Source organism: Amblyomma maculatum, chromosome 4 (genome assembly GCF_055883805.1).
Source record: "Amblyomma maculatum isolate TAMU_Amacu chromosome 4, ASM5588380v1, whole genome shotgun sequence".
Taxonomy (NCBI): Eukaryota; Metazoa; Arthropoda; class Arachnida; order Ixodida; family Ixodidae; genus Amblyomma; species Amblyomma maculatum.
In genome coordinates this window covers 157,021,628-157,041,799 of record NC_139347.1, presented here as the reverse complement: position 1 = coordinate 157,041,799, position 20,172 = coordinate 157,021,628, and the positions used below count along the sequence as shown (strand labels likewise).

General features: G+C 43.7%; 2 protein-coding genes across 2 annotated transcripts in view; both read left to right on the top strand.

Annotated features, from left to right (window-relative positions):
* Nucleotides 1–148: 148 nt before the first annotated feature.
* LOC146193343 (pyrroline-5-carboxylate reductase 3-like) overlaps nt 149–20,172 on the top strand; it is a 35,317-nt gene continuing 15,293 nt past the window's right edge. Inside the window, exon 1 of the mRNA XM_084600083.1 lies at nt 149–215. Coding sequence (XP_084456209.1) covers nt 149–215 — 67 coding nt within the window. The remainder of the gene's footprint in view (nt 216–20,172) is intronic.
* nero (deoxyhypusine hydroxylase nero) lies at nt 12,001–19,343 on the top strand. Its single transcript, XM_084602696.1, has one exon. The coding sequence runs from the start codon at nt 12,102–12,104 to the stop codon at nt 13,035–13,037; it is 936 nt and encodes a 311-aa protein (XP_084458822.1). The 5' UTR covers nt 12,001–12,101; the 3' UTR covers nt 13,038–19,343.

Sequence of the window (20,172 nt, the reverse complement as noted above, 5' to 3'; positions counted from 1 at the left end):
CGTTAGGAGCGCTGCAATCGACATGGTTTGTTGCCCAGTTTCAGTTTCAGATATCAGCGCTCCGACAAACCTTCGAGTTACTGCCGATCTCTCATTCTGTTTCCAATCCTGACAGCGGTTAGACGCGGTGTAAACGCGAGAAAACAGCATGTCGATTGGTTTTCTTGGCGCTGGACGAATTGCACAAGCCATGGCTAAAGGATTCATTGAATCAGGTATGTGCATGCAGTTTTAAATTATTTTGAGAGGTACTTCGGCTCGCGCGCATTGCCGGTAATTCACAGAGAGGACCAGTATATTATCAGGCGCAATCGTATTCTTTTTAAATGCATACATCGCTGGACACGCGTAAAAACAATGATAAATTAATAACTCATCGTGCGAAACATTAATTACTGCAGGTGTCCGTGAGTGGATATTTTACAACCAACATAATAGCTAAATAACCGTTCGAGCTGTGATATAATATATATATATATATATATATATATATATATATATATATATATATATATATATATATATATATATATATATATATTTCGTAGAAATCTTGCAGGATCCAGAAATATGTGTAAGAAGAGGGGGGGGGGGGGGGCGCACGAACAAAAACAATGATTTATTTCCGACGTTTCGGCCGCGGCCTGGCCGAAAGGTCGGAAATAAATCATTTTTATATATATATTTATGTGTGTGTGTGTGTGTGTGTGTGTGTGTGTGTGTGTGTGTGTGTGTGTGTGTGTGTGTGTGTGTGTGTGTGTGTGTGTGTGTGTGTGTGTGTGTGTGTGTGTACATATAAATACATATAAATTGAATTTACGACATCGGGACAGTAACCGGAGGCCAAGTCTAAATAAAAGCATCCATTAACTGAAACAACAACGCGTAAGCACGGTGCTTTCCCAACTGAAAAATGTTAATTGGTTTAAGGAACAATCCCCAGTTGGTGTTGAAATTAGCTGGTTTCGAGTTGAATTTCAGTTCGTCCATCTGGAACTCAATTGGGAACCAGAAAACTGGTATCAATTGAGAATTCCTTAAATCGGTTAGACCTGCTAAGATCCTCACCTGGAAAATTCTCGCTGTTTCCCATTTTAAGGCATTTTTCTCACTTATCTAAAAATTTGAAAAGTAGAAAAGATTGGTAAAATTTTCAAGTTGAAAAAAAAAAAAGGAGATATATACATATAAATGGTTATAACCAACCTTGTTTATAATACCCTCCGATTATGTGACCTGTCCCGGCTTTTAAAAGGTCACCGTAATATGAAGGAAAATAAATTTTCGATATGATCCCATAGGCATTTTTGTTTAGCATCATAATAACTCTATCGCAAACTTCACTTACTGAATTCGCCCATGGGAACAAATCTGCAGTCGCATCAGTTTAAAATGTTGGGCATAGCAGAGAGGCTCGCGTCGTGAATGGACCTTACTGTGTGCGGACCAGCGCATAACATAATAAAATTCCACAGCGGTCAGTATGACTGAATATTTTCTTCTCGATAGAGATAAAAGGCACTCTTTCGCGCGCACTAAACGTAAATGGGGAAAACGAAGCTTCCAGCCACGCAGAAAACGGGACCAGTGCTCAACCGTCATCGTCCACTCAAGTCGCGCCTTCCACTCTGGCGCACGCGCCTAAGAGCACGAGTAAAGAATCTTGCATGCGTACGCAGTTCAGTGGAGGAGATCCTGCGTCCTCGCAACTGATAAGGGTGTTCTCCAAGAACTCTTCAATCTCCACACGCGATACGCGTGTGCGATATGCGCCTCGATGTGTCGAAGTGCGCATCCGGGTCTTCGTTGGGACGATTGTGTGGTAGATCGCGTACAGAACTAGAGAGGTCATGTAACTACAGGGTCCTTCCATTGAGTAAACGCAGTAATATATATTCAGATCGCGCTCTGAAAATCTTGCACTATAAACTGAACCCAGGCGTTTGCTACCTGATAAAAAGCCGCAGATCATATCGCATCTAATTCATCCGTCAGGCGTCTGAAAGCGGATGCATCAAATTATTTGGCCAGTGTGTGACAGGTGCTAAAGCAATATTATAAACGGCAATTAATACATCCTTGAAATTTCAATTCTCAACGCCCATTGAACAATTACCGCACAAGCTGCAGCTCTCACAAAAACGGTGAGGCAATCCAGCAGGCTGGCAGACCGAGAATTTTAGACAGGTTGTTTTTAATTTACAAGTGACCGCTTTAATGAGTGTGTGAAAAATGCGCAACGCTGAGCGGGTGTCAGTTCTATATAACACAGCGCAATTATAGAGCATACAACTCTTACCCTGATTTCGGAAACCACGGGCCCATCTTTCCAAGCCCAAAAGGGAATTAAGTCTGCATTGACCAACCATACCGATCCTCGGTTATACACTTACGATTTATAAACATCAACCGCTGCTGAATTTGTAGCCATTCGGGAATCTATTCGCTACATATTTGGGGAACCACCTCAAAAATGGTGTATATTCACGGACTCAAATACTGCATTGCAAAATTGGGGAAACTTATTGCGCCACACTGCCTACCATGCAGTCCCTGGCACTAAACATTATGGAGCTCCTCACATCTGCCCAGCTCCAGAGTCCCAGGATAATTAATGTTTCAATGGATCCCTGCCCACTGCGGGCTCCATGGGAATGAACAGGTCAATGTTGAAGCGAAAAGCGCATTCAACAATGGCCTCCAAACAGCTGTGCCTTTTTCAAGAGCGGATACGACATGCCTTCTTACGATATGTATGAAGAATACTACAGCAGCTTATTGGGCCCAGCCAGAAACCCGACACATGCGTCTAAAAAGGCTCGATCGAACATTGAAATGTTACGTTCCGCGTGATACTCCGCGTCATCAGGCATGCTTGCTACATAGACTTCGTTTAAACGTGGCTTTACGCGCAAGTACTTTCATTTAATCGGACAGGTGGACTCGCCGGAATGTTCAACTTGTGGCATCCCAGAGACTATGGACCATATATTATTGGTGTGCCCAGTGTATAAGGGCGAAAGAAGTGCGCTAGCCGCTTTGAAGCGTTTGGACAAGTTTGTCGGAGGAACTGCTGCTGGGCGCTTGGCAGGACAAGGGGAAGGGTGTCCAGGCAGTGCGTGTTCTTTGCCGTTTTTTGTGCGCCAGCGGGCTTGATTCGCGCTTGTGAGGCAAGCTACAGTGCCTGTATGTATATTTCACATGCCTTCTCCCACATCGTCACCCATCATGATCTTCTTCTCCCATTCCCCAGTGCAGTATCAGGCCAGATTCGAATTATTTCGGCCAACCTCTCTGCTTTTCCTTTCAATAAATCCATCTATCTGTCTATTTATAAACCTTGGCTGCTTTTCCTTCCAATAAATCCAACTATCTATCTATATATATAAACCTTACTAACTTCTAGACGAAATTACAATTCCTCTAGCTTTATTCAGAAAGAAACACATAAAGAACTGATTTTGTTTGCGGTTGCGATTGGTCAGTAGTCAAACGAGCATAGTCCTGGGGCCCTATTCTCGACAATTCGCCATTTTGTTCAAATTGTGACGTACGCGTGACGTGTGCATCAGGACGTTGCCAGGTTACGTAAGCACACAATCGGGTTACGCATTCTGAAGAAAAAGAGAAATAAAGTGACAAAAAAGTGCGCTGTCGTATGCTCCTATATATTGGCGCCAAGTATGAAAAACGACGGTGCTCCTGCAGGAACCGATACTCTACGATGCATTCCGTGATTCGGAACCCTCGGGTCGCAGTGAGGTAAGTGAAGTATGTTGTGGCGTTGCGGTATTAGTGTATCATGACATACTTGCGGTCGAACATTCGGTATCAGCTACGCACGGAAAGGCTGCGCGAGTTTCAGTTGAAGAGCAAGAACGGCAAGGGAATATTCGCAATGGGTTGGTGCAAAATGGGACCGGAAAGTAGCGTTGCTGTTCATAAGCGCTGATGACCTCTCACGTTCACTTAACAGAGTCTTTTAAATGCAGAAACTAAAACGTTTAAGGACTTTGTCGTAAACAGAAGTAATCGACAGATTTCCAAAGTAGCTCCAGCACTGATGAAGAGGCGCCGGCGCAGCCGGTAATGTCCATCTCGGAGGACAACGATAACAGACTCAAAATATCAATTAGGAGGGGTAGGCAGCGAACGCGATGGTTAGATGGCATCCTCGAGGCACTGCAGATGAAGTTATGTGATGTTAGGAAGATAGTGAGAGACCGGAAAGCGTGGCGTGACATGGTTCATAGGGTCACGAAGAGTCGGACACGACTGAACGACTGAACTGAACTGAAATACTGGCTGTGCTAACCACCTTTTTCGAAAGGCCACTTTATGAGCTATGCGTCAGGTTACCAAGTCTGCTTAAGTTTCTAACATATATTGTGTCGGCTTGAGTTGGTAGAGCGCTGAAAGCAGCGCAGAGAGAGAGATGAAGAGAGAGAGAGAGAGAGATAGAGAGAGAGAGTCTACACATATACAACACACGAAGTGAAAGGCGTACGCTTGGCCTTACACCTAGTCGGTTAAATTTTCATGCGCTGGCGTGCTCAGTTCATTCCAGTCGTTCAGTCGTGTCCGACTCATCGTGACCCTATGGACCATATCACGCCACGCTTTCCGGTCTGTCACTATCTTCCTATCTTCCTAACTTCATCTGCAGCGCCTCGAGGATGCCATCTAACCATCGCGTTCGCTGCCTACCCCTTCTCCGGTGACCCTCAACCTTTCCCAACATCAAATCTTTCTCCAGCGACTCCTCTCTTCTCATCAGATGACCAAAGTAGCTGAGCTTTAACTTTAGAATTTGACCCTCTAATGAGCAGTCAGGGTTTATGGTCAACAATATCGACTGATTTGATCTTCTGGCCGTCCAAGGAAGTCTAAAGATTCTCCGCCAGCACCACAATTCAAACGCGTCAATTCTTCGGCGGTCAGCCTTCTTCACAGTCCAACTCTCGCATCCATACATCACAACTGGAAAGACCATAGCACGAGTTATACGGATCTTGGTTGGCAGTGTAACGTCTCTGCTCTTTACTAGGCGGTCAGGGCTAGCCATGGCTCTCTTTCCCAGAAGCAGGCGTCTCAATTTCATGGCTGCAGTCTCCTTCCGAGGTAATCTTGGAGCCCAAGAAGAGAAAATCTGTCACAGCTTCCAGTTCTTGTCCCTTGATGCTCCAGGACTTGATAGGGCAAGACGCCATGATCTTTGTCTTTTTAATGTTCAGTTTAAGCCCAAACTTCTCACTCGCTTCTTGTATGCGCATCAGAAGTCTCTTGAGTTCCACTTCACTTTTTGCCATTAAAGTGGTATCATCCGCATATCTAAGGTTGTTGATACGTTTTCCAGCAATCTTCACTCCAGCTGAAGACTCGTCCAGACCGGCCTTCGCCATGATGCACTCTGCATATCGGTTAAATAGGCAGGGCGACAGTATGCAGCCTTGCCTCACTCCTTTCTCGATCGGAAACCAATCAGTAAGACCATGCCCAGTTCTGACTGTGGCCTCTTGCCCTTCATACAGGTTCCTGAGGAGACAGATGAGGTGAATTGGAACTCCCATCTCTTGGAGAGCTTGCCACAATCTGCTGTAATCTACGCAGTCAAACACTTTCGCATAATCAATAAAGCAGACGTAGATGGGTTTCTGGAACTCTCTTGCTTTTTTCATGATCCAACGAAGGTTGGCAATCTGGTCTCTAGTTCCTCTGCCCTTGCGAAACCCAGCTTGCACGTCCGGAAGCTCCCGATCCACATACTGCTGCAGCCTACCTAGGAGGATTTTCAACATCACCTTGCTAGCATGCGAAATAAGCGCTATCGTGCGGTAGTTGGAACAATCTTTGGCACTGCCTTTCTTTGGAATGGGGATGTAAACCGACCTCCTCCAATCCTGTGGCCACTGCAGGGTTGTCCAAACTTGCTGACATAATGTATACAGGACGTTAACAGCGTCATCATGGTTGAGGTTTTGAAACGAAACGCAAAAGATGTCCGAGAAATAGAAAGAAACAGAGAAACAGAATAGCAGGAAGGTTAATTAGACGATTCTCAGTGTACCGTACACGTGCAGAGGGGAAAAACGGATAATAAGGAAAGGAAGCGAAAGATGACTCAAGAAATTATGGTATACGAAGCTAGGACTGCGCCGCGCGCGCGTATTCCTTACAGTCGAAACGGTAAAATGCAAATCAATTAAGGAAAATTATTTTCAGGCTGTAGAAAAAAAGGAATCAACACAAAATGTCCTTCAACTGATTCAACTACATCATATGATTACAGCGTACCGTCATAACGTGCTCCGGAGTACTTATTTTTCTATAAAAATAAGAAAATAGTGAGCCCGCATGCATATTAAAAGAAAGTTCTATGTATTAAACACATCACCTGTTGCAAGTTACATAAACATACATTCCTTTATCAAAATAGAAGCTGTGAGTATTTTTGCTTGCTTTGCTCATCCTGGAAAGGCTGTTCAATTCATTAACATTGCAGTGAGTGCATTGTGCAAGGCAAAAAAGGCAGTGTTTATGGCCGATTGTTTAAGAAAGTCTTTGGTGATCCCTCGCTGCCTGTTACGCGAAGTTCTTGCACAACCATCGAATCATATGACCCCTCAGGTTGTACTCACGAACCGATCAGACAGATAATTAGAAAGAAAATAGCGGTATACTCTCTGAAATTCATAATGATTTGGTGGGCGCTGTTTAACACAGAGACAAAAGGAAGAAAACACGGGACCGTGTGCCTTTATTTCTCTTCTTTTATTTGTCTCTGTGTTAAAGAACGCCCACGAAACCATATTAAGAACAACCTACAACTCGCCCAACTTCCCCTTCTGTTGCTTTCTGAAATGCCTCGTCTCGCGCAGATCAACCGCTTGATTTAGCGGGCCGCATTGCTACGTTTGGAAACGACTGCGCGGATCGATGGTTTCTCAATGAGAGCAAATCATTTGCAACGGGAGGGTAGCTACATCCTCATGCGGCTGTAGATCTGCGTCTTCATTATTTATTTATTTATTTATTTATTTATTTATTTATTTATTTATTTATTTATTTATTGAAGTACCTACATATATCGCCCTTGGAGGGCGATATATGTCTCCAAAAAACACTTCCACAGTGGGAACTCTGGCGGAGAGCAGACGTTTATCTGTAACCGTGCTGATACCGCAGGAGCTGCTTCGCGCCCAGCTGCGCTTTGCGCGTGAACCTACCCACCCGTTTTCAGAGCAAAGCATGACATCACTCTCCAATCTACTGCCTGCGCAATATCAACGCGCAGTACCGTCATCTTTCCCACCATGGAGGTTTGCTTCATGGCAAATTTCGACAACTATACCTGGCATCAAAAGAAAAGCCCACACCCCAGGACCCGCACTTAAATACTTCGCCCTTGAGCACATCTGTGCACGCTACAGTCATCATTGCCACATCTATACTGATGGCTCTGTCACAGCTATTTCTTCATCCATCGGCGTGTGGATACCATCAATGCACACCACAATCTCGGCAACACTCAGTCATCGCACTTCAGCTGTGGCTACTGAATTAACAGCTCTGAGAGAAGCAATTATATATATTCTACAACAACGCCCTGAAGCATGGGTTATCTTCAGCGATTGTCGCGCTGCACTACAATTGCTTAAATCATCAAGAATTCAGGAAGAGCTCGTCATTGACATAAATAAGCTACACACAGAGGCCTATGACCTGAGTCACAGCATTGTGCTACAGAGGTTACCTGCTCACTGCGGCATCGCGGGCAACGACCTCGCAGACGCCGCTGCAAAAGAACTAAAAGATTCCACAAGGACTATTTCAATACCATTCTCACGAAGAGATGCAGCAAGACTTGTAGCAACTGAATCATGGCGATTGCAACGCTCTCTGTGGTGTGACCCGAACCATCAATATCGACCTCTACACCGAATAGATCCCACTTGCGTCTTTCGAATTCCTCACAATTTGAACAGGTGGCATCGAAACTGTCTACACAGAATCCGCTTAAATGTGTCATACACAAACTACTTCCTACATAAAATAGGCATAGCGAGCAGTCCTCTGTGCTCTAAATGTGATGTGTGTGAAAATTTTGAACATTTGGTAACCTCCTGTCAACGGTTTACTGCACATCGCAGGACACTACGCAATAATTTAAGCTTACCTAAAGAAACAACCTTGCGCCTTGAACATGTCCTGGGTCCTTGGTGCGACGGATCGTCTGCTGCGCGAGCTACCAAGGCCTTACTAACTTTTCTGAAGGACACAGGGTTGATTAATACCCTTTAAAACTCATCTGTGTGTGATTATGTGCGTGTAAAAGTTAACTTTTCTTAAGGACACAGGGTTGATCAATACCCTTTAAAACTCATCTGTGTGTGCTTATGTGCGTGTGAACGTGTGCGACACCGATTCTCTTTTTTCTCATTTATTTCCCCTTCCCCTCCCACACTCTGTCACCCTCATCCCTCAACCCTCATCAGGAGTAGCATGCTAGGCTTACCACCAGGCAGACATCTCCTGTTGCCATTAAAATATATATCTCTCTCTCTCTTGGTGGGCATTACAGTAGGGGGGACGAGGCAAAAAACTGGAACACTTGTCAGCGCCGAAGTTCTAAAGTGAAAACAGTACAGACATCAAATACATCGTCCTAATTGGCATTGGAGAAGTGTGGAACGATAGAAACCTATTTCAAAGCATCAGAGTAATAACAAATACAAAAAAACAATCGCTGGCAATCAGTAATTATTCCAAAGTAATAAATAAACACACGCAACAAACACGGGTAATCAAATCAGTGGACACGAAAGGGGAAAATGGAGAAAGCTACGCATAATGACTAAGTGCATCGTCAAACTTTGCACGATCAGCAGTTTTAACAATGTCAGGACGCAGCGCGGTTCCATTTACTGATAGTGTGCGGAAAAAACGACTTCTTATAAACAGACGTGCGAGCAAAAATTTCTTTGATCTTTAGGCTGTGATCTCGCCGCTCAGATACATATCTACTTTTAACTAACGATGTTTCTTTGTACAGTACGTCCATCAAGAATAAAAGGCGAAATCGTTCACGGCGCAGGGAAAGGTCCTCCCAGTTAATTTGACGTTTTATATCGGAGATGCTACTGGGAAATTGGTAACAACTAGTTACAAAGCGGGCGGCACGATTTTGAATGGCTTCTATACTATTAATGAGATGCTGTGTGGGAGGGTCCCACACAATACAGGCATATTCAAGAATAGGCCGGACATTGGTAACATAAAGTGTTTCCCTAACGTTCTGTGGGGCTTGTTTGAAGTTTCTTTTAATAAATTTTAAAACGCTGCCTGCCTTCTGGAAGATGACGCAGCTGAAAAGTTCCCTTATAACGTCGTTTCAGTGCTTTCTGCAATTACAACAAGATGTTTCAGCTAACTTCACCACCCACCAAACTCTCTACCAAACTGCGGTGAGCTGATAGCCGCCCATACTGCACGTCGAATTCGCCGTGTTTGTTTCGCGGTCGCCTCAAGTTCTCAACTGGTTCAATATGAGGCGCCCAACTCTGGTCCCTTGCAGCAATGGCAGAACATACTCTGCGTAATGAAACGTCATTTTGACGTCATCGTTAAATGTTTATGCATGACGTATTTCTCGCCGTACAAGTTCGACCAATCAAATTTCAGGAGTCGGCTCGTGACAGTGGGCGGTTCATTTCAGCCCATTCGTATTACAAGCGTAAGTGCTTCCCTTTTTATCATATATACCTCTGTTTTACCTCCACAGTTACTTATATATACTCTCCATGCATCATGAATGCCGCTGTTAAAAATCCGTTTTCACGCTCATGTCATTTTTACGTCACCGCAAAAAGCCATTTCGACACATCAAAATTTCGCGCCACAAATTTGAAACACATGACTGTTCTGATAGTTCTGATAACCAATCAGAGAAAAAAATGGCGCCGAACGGCGGCCATGTGTGTCGACAACAGGGCCCATTTAATGACAGTTTTCGCTGCTTATTCAATCTAAGGCAGGCGCAATTTGAGAGGTTGAAATGGGAAATTATCTGAAGCTTAAAAACGCCATTAATTATAAAACTAAAGAAAGGTTGGGACACAATAAACTATTTAATTAATCTGCGCCCATTTAAGGTTCCCTTCCTTCCTAATTATAATGTGTGTTTCAGTGAACACTTAAAATATTCCTGAAAATTGTGAATTCGAAATGCAATACTATATATATATATATATATATATATATATATATATATATATATATATATATATATATATATATATATATATATATATATATATGCAGGTACAAACTCTGATGCACGGCGGACACAATTAATGTGCTGCACTACCCTTTTAATTCCAACTGATTAACTAAAACCTGGTAATTACTTCCTTATCATTGCAGTTTGGTGGTTATTCATAAAAGGAATTTCATAGCTTGGAACAAGATAATGCCATATCAATATTTGAAGCGAAGAAACAAAATTTTAAAGCAGTGCGGCGCGATGAAATCCGATGCCTTTTTTTTTTTCGCGTGAAAATGAAACTAAACGCACGACATGCTCAGGAAGAAGTCCGGTGATAAAATGTGCAGTGGTTGAGGCCGTCAGCTCAAACTGAAACCAGTATAGCGCCCCGTCACGTGTGTGTTATTCTGCTTCGCAGACGTAACTTTCCTTTCTCCATGGCCTCGCAGCTAATTGAAGCAAGGTGAAGGCCAGACACTGCGAACTGCATGTAAAGTGGTAAGACGCCTGACTACTGTGCCGGAGTTCCCGGGTTCGATCCCGACCACGGCGGGTGCGTTTCGATGGAGGCGAAACGAAGTGGCGTCCGTGTGCTGTGCGATGTAAGCGCACGTTAAAAATCCCCGGGTGGTCGAAATTACTCCGTAGCCCTCCACTACTACTCTCCTTTCGCTCCATTTTCACTCCCACCTTCTTCCCCTCTCTTAAGGCGTGGTTCAGGTGTCCACAGCGCAAGTGTTACAGATACTGCGCCTTTCCCTTTCTGTGAACCAATTATTATATTATTATTAGCCTTGCTCACACTTCGAACTCTTCATAAGTCCGATAAATAAAATTTAAATTAGTGGGTTTTAGTGAATTAGTTGTACACTAAGAATCAGTTCAGTCAGTTCACTAAGAATAGCTTTGCAGCAAATGTGAACAGCACACAGAAGGATTTGTTCCTACAATTATAATTTTTTTTGCTATTTCGAGCTCAATATTTTTTTTGAATTTTTGAAACGAATTTAAGGTTACCGATTGTGGCTTGGGGTGACAGACCGCGGGTATGAATAGGAGGCAGGCGTAGCAGGGCGTAGAAAAAATTTGTTAGGTGGGAGATTAGGAAGTTTGTAGGGATTTTATGACGATACAGATGGCGCAGTACGGGGTTATTTCGAGATATGGGAGAAGTCCTGCAGTTGTGGCTGATGATGATGCCTGGTTTCGTTCTTTTTCTCTTATCCTTACCTATTATTCCATCGACTACAGGCATTACGTACTAAAGTAACGTTGTTAGTACCAATTCACATGCCAACAGGCCATGGGATTTTTAAAATCTGTTTGGATTTTTTTACTGCATCTGTGAGCGCACGGACGTCCCTCTTTGGCAGAAAGTCTGAGCGCAGTTTTGTTTTTTCGTCGATGTTCAAATTCCACCTCCGGCGTATCTAATAGCCTGAGTTATAGTGCTCTAGAATATATTCTAGAGTACTCCGAGTCGTTTTGGGACGTTAAACCCCGTAAACTGAACTAAACGAATCCACTTTACGAATTCTCGGACGTCCACCGCACATCGATGGCCGTGCGGGTTTCATGGTGTCAGCGGCCTTTGGCTCCTTTTGTATGAATCTCATAATGAGCCCATAATTTGCCCTGCAATTAGTCGCCGACTAACCATCGTTACTGACATTCGAAACCGAAAACGCTGGGCTCGATGTAATCGCCACGTTCCAATCGAAAGCGGCAGCACGGCATGACGCGCGCCGCCATTTTGGTCTCCGCGGTGATTCACACACCGCACACGTCTGCCGGTGCAACGTGCGGTTGCTGGTGATAATCGAGGAAGGCCGTAAGTATGAAGCACGTGGAAGAGGCGGCCATCCGAGCTGTCGGCAAGGTCCTCAACGACAAGAACCGACCGCTGAAAGAGCGCTTTCGAGCTTTATTCACTCTTCGCAACTTGGGCGGTGAGTGCGCTATCGACTGCATCGCCAGCTGCTTTACGGACCCGTCGGCGCTGCTAAAGCACGAGTGCGCGTACTGCTTGGGCCAGATGCGCGATCCTCGCGCCATCCCGACACTCGAGAGGCTTCTGCGAGATGAAAAGGAAGAAGCTATCGTGAGGCACGAGGCCGCCGAGGCGTTGGGTGCCATCGCCGAGCCGGAGAGTATACAAGTGCTGCGCGAGTTCGCCGCCGATCCGACCGCCGTCGTGGCCGAAACGTGTCAGTTGGCCCTGGCCCGTATCGCTTGGCTCGCGAGTGCTGAGAGCCGGCTCGAGGCGTTCGCTGACAGCCCGTACAGCTCGGTCGACCCAGCGCCGCCGCTGTTGGACGACGGGGGTGGCGTGGAGGAGCAGGCGCGTCTCCTCATGGACAAATCGGCGCCGCTGTTCGAACGCTACCGTGCCATGTTCTCGCTCCGCAACGAGGGGACTGAGCCGGCCATCCGAGCCCTGGCCGAGGGGCTCCGCTGCCCGAGCAGCGCGCTGTTCCGGCATGAGGTCGCCTACGTGCTGGGCCAGGCGAGGCACGAGGCAGCCGTTGAGAGACTTGGCCAGGTGCTGGCCGACCAAAAGGAGTGCGGCATGGTTCGCCACGAATGCGCCGAGGCACTGGGTTCCATCGCAACGGGCGACTGTTTCGACATGCTGCGCCGATTCGAGGGCGACGAGGAGCCGCTGGTGCGAGAGAGCTGTGCCGTCGCGCTGGACATGTGCGAGTACGAGAACAGCTGCGAGTTGCAGTACGCCGACACTCTGCTTAAGGTGCAGCCCGAGGCGCTCATATGAAGAGGCGCGATGCGACCTGTGCCCTGCTGCTGCGACGCGAGTTATTGCCCTGACCTTTGCAGACCGTGTTGTGATGTTTGCTGTTGATGTTACTGTTCCGTTATCAGGGTTTCCAGAGGAGGAGGTCACTGGACCAAATGTGGTTTTCCCCACCTCATAAATTTTTTTTTTTCCTCTTGTGCAGCCATCACTTCACAGTAATGACCTAGGTCAGGCTTGTCCTAAATGTAATATATAAGCAGACCTTTGGCAAGTGTATATGAACCTATACAGCATATATAATGCTAAAAGTGGTTTAGCATTTAGAGTTCCTTATGATACACAATCATTTGCCAGGCCAGTGAGAATTTGTTGTGTATTGACATGAGATAGTTCCACTGGAAAAGCATTTTAACAGAACTGCTGCACTGCTTATTTTCAGTTTTATAGGATAGACAATGATAACATTAGTTGTATTGTGTTAATGTTGGCTTGATAGCATTTGCGGTAAGGTTTATTGGATTAATTGTGTAAGTTCAGCTCATGCGCTACTGCAACAAGGTAGTGGAGTTAATGCTTTGCGTAACTTCAGTCACCTGAATTTGTCATGCTATCCTGTTGTCTCAGGGTGCCGTCACTGTTCGTTGCTACACACATGTTGCAGGTGTGTTATTTAGTTATTTGGTTTTGGTACAAAGTGCTGCATCAACTCCATATATTTGTTACACACAGTTGTATTCAAAAATATAGTGGGAAATATGATAGAAAGTTATGCCCATGTTTTTCATACACCATTCATTCAGAATTTCTATAATTTACAAATATTGCATTTACACATCTGCTGGACCTATATTGTTTTTCAATGTAGTCTCAGTCAACATGCATAAACAGAAACAATTATCAACTTAGTGAGGTCTATACTGCCATATGCTCCTTACAGTCCTGACCTTCTGATTTTCATCTTTGCAAGGTCCCCAGGTGGTCGAAATTACTCCATGGCCCTCCACTACTGCTCCCTTTTCTCTCTTTCCATTTTCACTCCTACCTTCCTCCCTTCCCTTACAGCTGTTCGGGTGTGCACAGCGCAAGTGTGACAGATACTGTGCCTTTCCCTTTTTGTGAACCAATTATTATTATTATTTATGGATCCAGGATCCAGATTTGTGAATAAAAGCGTCATTCTTTGAGGACAGGGGTACACCAGGACGAAAATAATTTGAGGGAAACTTAAGTTTCCTTTCATATTATCGTGCCATTAAACTAAAAAAAAAAAAAAGATTGTTGGGGTTAATTGAGAGTCTCCACCCTATTGCAGTTAGTGACACAATTGTTGCCTTCACGCATTGCTTTTAAACCCTGTTAAGCCTACTTACATTTGTAATGTAAATTTTTTTTTTCCTTTTAAGGGACATCACTACTTGTAATATAACTATGTCAAAATGCCTATTTACCTCTCAGAATTTTCTAGTTATGCTGACACTGACTTTCCCATCTAACAGGACTGTTGAAGCTGTAATTTTATATGCCGGTTCAAAGAAGGCACGCATGCTCTTGTTTACTGGTGCCTCAGAGCTACACACATTGACTGAAGCAACATTGAGAAGTAATGTTGGTTCGGTAGGTATGTGGCTGTAATATTTGGTGTAATATTTATGAGTTTCACAAATATTGAATAAAGAGTGCTCGAGAATAAAAAAGACAGGGTTTTACTATCTGTACACCACTCGTAATAATCCTGGCCGGGGTGGCCGCTTTTCGATGGAAGCAAAAAGCAAGGTGCTGTTTACTGTGCGATGCCAGTGCACATTAAACAACCCCAGATGGTCGAAATTTCCGGAGCCTTCCACTACGGCGTCTCTCATTGCCCGAGTCACTTTGTGAAGGTTTTACTTTCTGGACCACTCAACAATCCTGGCCTTGCGACCACTTTTCGATGGAGGCAAGAAACAAGGTGCTGTGTACTGTATGATGCCAGTGCACATTAAAGAACCCCAGATGGTTGATATTTCCGGAGCCCTCCACTATGGCACCTCTCATAGCCCGAGTTACTTTGGGATAAACTAACTCGTAATAAGGTTGTACGCCCAGCTTGGCAATGTTCTGCCCTACCCGTAATTGCTTTTGGCACTTTGCTAACCTCCCCGTTCTACTTCAGTCGACCTCAGCACTCTTAGCCCTTTCTTTGCATGGTCTGATGATGTTGCGCTATTACTACAGTCTCAATTCTTGATGCTACCTAGACTTGATGGAAATGATGGTTTATTGACAAGACAGCCTCTGGGCAGTGACTGAAAAAAGTGTTTTGCTCCTGCTAGCCTTATGTTTCCTTACTGTGTCTGTTTAGGGATATACTAAGTGGGCACTCCCAGAACTCTCTTCTTTTGGCCTCTTTTGCTTCCTTTTGTGTAGTGAAAGGTCTGCCATGGCATGGTTTTTGTCATGTACTCTCATTTTCCAGGCCTGTCTGTCAAACTGCTGCAAGTGCCAATTGGATCGACCCTCAATAATGACATTTCTTCAGTGCTGTCAGTGGTCTGCATTTCGAAAGAGGCTACTGTGGCAAGTGGGGGCCTTGTATAATAGGGGAGTGTAGCGCTCTTTGAATACAGCATGAAAACCCTCCAACTAGCTTAAGTGCCAATGACTATCAAAGACAGACAAGTCATGCACACAGCAAAATGCATACAATCTTTCTCTGATAATTGTCTTCCATTTTTTGCACCTTGCCAACTGCTCGCCTTACTTTAGCCCTGTTGTGATCACTCCCTGTGTTGTCATAGCTGAGTGGAGAGGTGATAGCTTTGTGGTTTCATTTCGATCTGGTGAATGAGTTCCTCTCTCTCCAAAGGCTGCGCGATGGGGATATGGGGATGATGCATAACACACACGTGACCTGCAAGTGGTTCTGCACTTTTGACAAAGGCTGTACATTGCGAGGATGGAGTTGCAGGCAAGGCAGGCTGAGCAGGCCTGGTGATTTGTGGGCCCAAACTAATGTTAACTGAAATATGCGTGCCAACGAAAAGATATAAATCACAGACACTGGGTGGAGCAACATCGTGAGCAATGCATGGCATCTAGTGTAGCAGGAACAGTCAAAATAGGGGGCTTCTAATAACTGGTGATTCCTTTTTTGGTATATGTGTATTAGTTACGAAAATTCTTGGAGTTGAGTCTACAAACACCTGCTCATCCTGCTCATATTTTGCATCAGTGGTAAAATGTGTTTCGAGGTTTTGCTACCCTAGTTTATGATCTAGAAGTCTGCTTATAAGCTTTGGGGTTGAGTTTTGGTGCATAGACTTGTTAAAAACTTCTGGAAAATACTCATTCTAGAATGTGGCATCAACTTGCTATTTCTGTACTTCATGATCAGCTGCCATGCACTCAGTGGATCTTAGTGCTTTCCTTGCTGCTGCTTTGCTACATTAGCATCAATGTGTCGTTTACCCGCAACACCGAATGTTCTTGCAAAGTTGACCTGCCAGCATTTACATCAAATGCTTATCGCTTCCTGAATGCAGTCACCGAGTAGGGCCTGTGAGGTTCACTTCTACCCACGTTAGTGTTTAGTTTGAAACAAATATTTTATACATTTCTGCTTTAAATGTGTGTGTGTTGGCAAGTTTTTACTACATGATGTTGACACACAGCAATAAATAAGAAACAGTAGAGGCACATGCATTTGAGTTGTACAATGTATTTGAGCTACTCTTGTCCGGTGTACCTAGTGTTGCATGTTCACGTGAACTAGATCTACGGTCACCGAGCACGCCAACGTGGACAACTAATTCTTGCATGTTTTATAGCTGCTGAATGCAACAGGCTGCCTTCATGAGTTTCACATTTAATTGGTTAATCTTCATTCAGAGATACGTGGTCATTGACCTCGACAGTACAGAGTGCGCATCATTTTTAGAGTGGAAAACGCCTCGGGCTGCTGTTCCGGAACGATTTCATTGGCTACACAATTTTTAGACAGGATATGCCTTACTCTTAATGGCTTAATTTTGCAAAGGCCTAATTTTTGTGAATTGCATACTACAGCTCACAAAAATGAAGTGTCACAAATAAATTAGGCAAAATAAGCTATAGTTGCGTGAAATGGACATCTTTATTATTGACAAGCTGTTTTTACCTGCTATTAGAGGAGGTATAGGGCAGTCGCCTTGTGTAAGTATTCTTTTTGCACAAAAAAATTCACTTTTCTTTCTTGCAGGATAAGTTAACTTGGTACTGAAATGGGCATCGTTTGGGTAATTTTTCTAAACTACCACCCAAGTTTTTCTGTGCATTTTATTTCTGCGTGGAATGCTTGTAGCTGAGTAGTTCTTGCCTGCTGTTGATAAATGTTTATCTCTCGCTCTCTACAGCCCTAGGTGGATTGGCAAAAGCTCGTGAAGGTTTACAGTGTAATTACCTAGCCTAATGTATTGCCCTGTCGCATGAACATGTTCTACTCAACTAACCATGGTCATTTTATGAGGTTCCTGTATTATTGACAGTGTTGCTGTCTCATATTTGCATTGTTCTTACCACGCTTTTATGTTTTCTTTCATGTTACTCTCTTTCAGGAATGCAGCTAAGGCTATGTTGTGTAAAAGTGGTACAAATGCATAGCTTAGTGGTCAGATAAAACTGTTTCATGTTAAAGCTGGTTAGTAGTTCAAGTGTAAAAGCAAGATACCAACTTCTCCATGCTTATGGTATTACAATCACAAACCTGAACATTGAAACCATCGTTCTTTCACTTCAGTGTGTTGTGGCCGTTAAGTATAGTGGTAGACCTGTGCACCTTGCACCTAACGTGCTTTTCACAGCACTTCACCCAGTGAATTGCATTGTAGGTAGCAGTGCACTAATGGAGGTTTTATGAAACTTGTTCTCGCACATTGCACTGATTGGGTGTCAGCTGCTGATGATGTCTTTGTGTGCTTTGCAGTCTCTCTTTCATGCATTACCTCTGCACTTTTTGACATTTCGGATGATATTTTATTGCCGCTATACTATCAGCGAAACCATTGCTGGGCATACAGTTGTATGAAATTGAACAGATTTAGTGGCATATATAGCTTTTGCTACAGTATTCTTGGGTATGTGTCTGTGGTGTCTGTATTTTGAATGGTTGCACTCTAGTAGGTTTTTTGTCTTTAACGCACCTTACTATAATAAATATTCAGCTCATAATTTACGCAGTTCTTTTTGTTTTATAATTCAGGCTTGATCATCTTTTCATATCTTTGTCACTGTAATGTTATATTTTGCATTGTCTTCTGTGCAGCCTAAGTTGACACCCTCATGTGTATTTATAGCCAATACAACATTCTACAATAATTTTTTTTTTGTATGGTTTGCCGTTTTCTGAAGGCATACGTACGATCAACTGTGTTGGCCTGCAAACTTCAGTTGTAGAATCTGTGTTCTGTGCAATTTCCTTCTGTAGTTGAAAGGATAACTGTACCATGCACTCTGTTTCTAGCACAGCTTAAACTAGCTGAGTAGCTATAAATAGCTTAATGCTTAGTTTGCAGTACCAGGAATTGGCGTTTGATTTCCGTATATTCAGTTTTCTTGCTTGCATGGTTGTTTTTTAGAGTACCTACATTGCAAAGCTCCACATAAGAATTATCGGTACTGTGGTGTTATTTTTCAGGACTTGTGGATCAGAACAATGAGGACTTTTTTGTGTGTTGTCATGAGAGCGTGCTCATGCCATTACCTAGTGAGTATTGAATTAGTGGAGTCTGCTAGGCTGTGGGAAACTTCTCCGCGAGCAACATTATGGTGCATCTTTTTGTAATTTATCGTTACGTTTAGTCTCGTGATGTGCCGCTTTCATAGGGCTGTATGTGCCAAGGTTGTTTTTATCCTGGTGATTGTATGACACTGCTCTTATTGATCTGTGTCATAGAGTGAATATTATGACAAGACAGACATTGTCATTGGGTCTGGATTTATGCATTTGGCTGTTTGGCTCTGGGAATTTGAAATAAATTCATAGGTGAGATTACACTTACAAGAGCTGTATTTGTGAAGAAACCATTAAATTTTATTTTATCTAAGTAAAAAAAGCAAGCCTGACTTAGATTATGTGACATATAGCTCTCACCTCTACCGAGGTCCTAAAAAAAATTTCATAATGAAGCTGCATAGTGATGTAACATCCAGGTGACATCACATGGCCAGCAGATTCTTATTGACCCAGGTTTAATACAAGGATGTATTCTTCGCATGTGGGAATATTTATTGCATTCAAGGTTTTTACGACTGCAAAATCATCATAGCAGCTGTAAATTAAGTTTGTCCCAATAAAGACCTACAATCAAAGGACAGACCTTGGTGTCATTCCCAATTTAATGTCGGTGCACGTTCTTGTACCAGGCTAACACAAAACATTAAAAAAAGAAAACGGTGCTAGCCTACTTAAAGTACCTCGATTTCTCAAGACAGCTCACATATGGAGATAATAATACTCAAGGAAAAATAACTACTTTCATGGCTTTCTGTGGTCTGTGTCTCAATACCATCGAAAAATAAAACAACACTCCTATTAATCAAGATTCAAGTGAATTTTCTAATAATTTATATGTAGATGTGTCATCTGTTCGAACTTTTGTTTTATTTCAAACCTGCATGTGAGGCACCATGCCAGCCCAGCATATTCTTGCCTACTGCTAACATCCTGGTGTCATGCTTGTACAAAAACATGATTGTGCCAGTATACATAAGAGTTTATGTGCTCGTGCACGTCCTGCAGATATTAAAAGAAAACTTAAGCAGTGCCACACGCCCGCTTGCGCGCGCATGCGAGCGTATGTATGCACACGTGGCGTATGCGTGCGGACGCATGCGTGCGGGCATGCGGGAGTCAGTCAATTTCCGTTAATTGCTTGATTACTGAGCTCTATCACACATACACGCAGAGTTCAAATGGTTAATTTGGTTTGGTTTATGGGATTTAACGTCCTAAAGCGACTCGGGCTATAATTAGGGACGCTGTTGCGGAGGGCTCCGGATAATTTCGACCGCCTAGGGCCCTATAACAGGCTTTTTTTTTTTTTTTTCTTAAACTGTTCACAAATCGTTAAACAAATTTTTTGGCACATAAGGCTGGCTAAAACGAAGGCGTCGCTATATGTGGTATTGTAGTATGGTC

Bases quoted from the DNA above. Each gene is read 5' to 3' on its own strand.
- nero (XM_084602696.1), top strand. From the start codon at position 12,102: ATGAAGCACGTGGAAGAGGCGGCCATCCGAGCTGTCGGCAAGGTCCTC.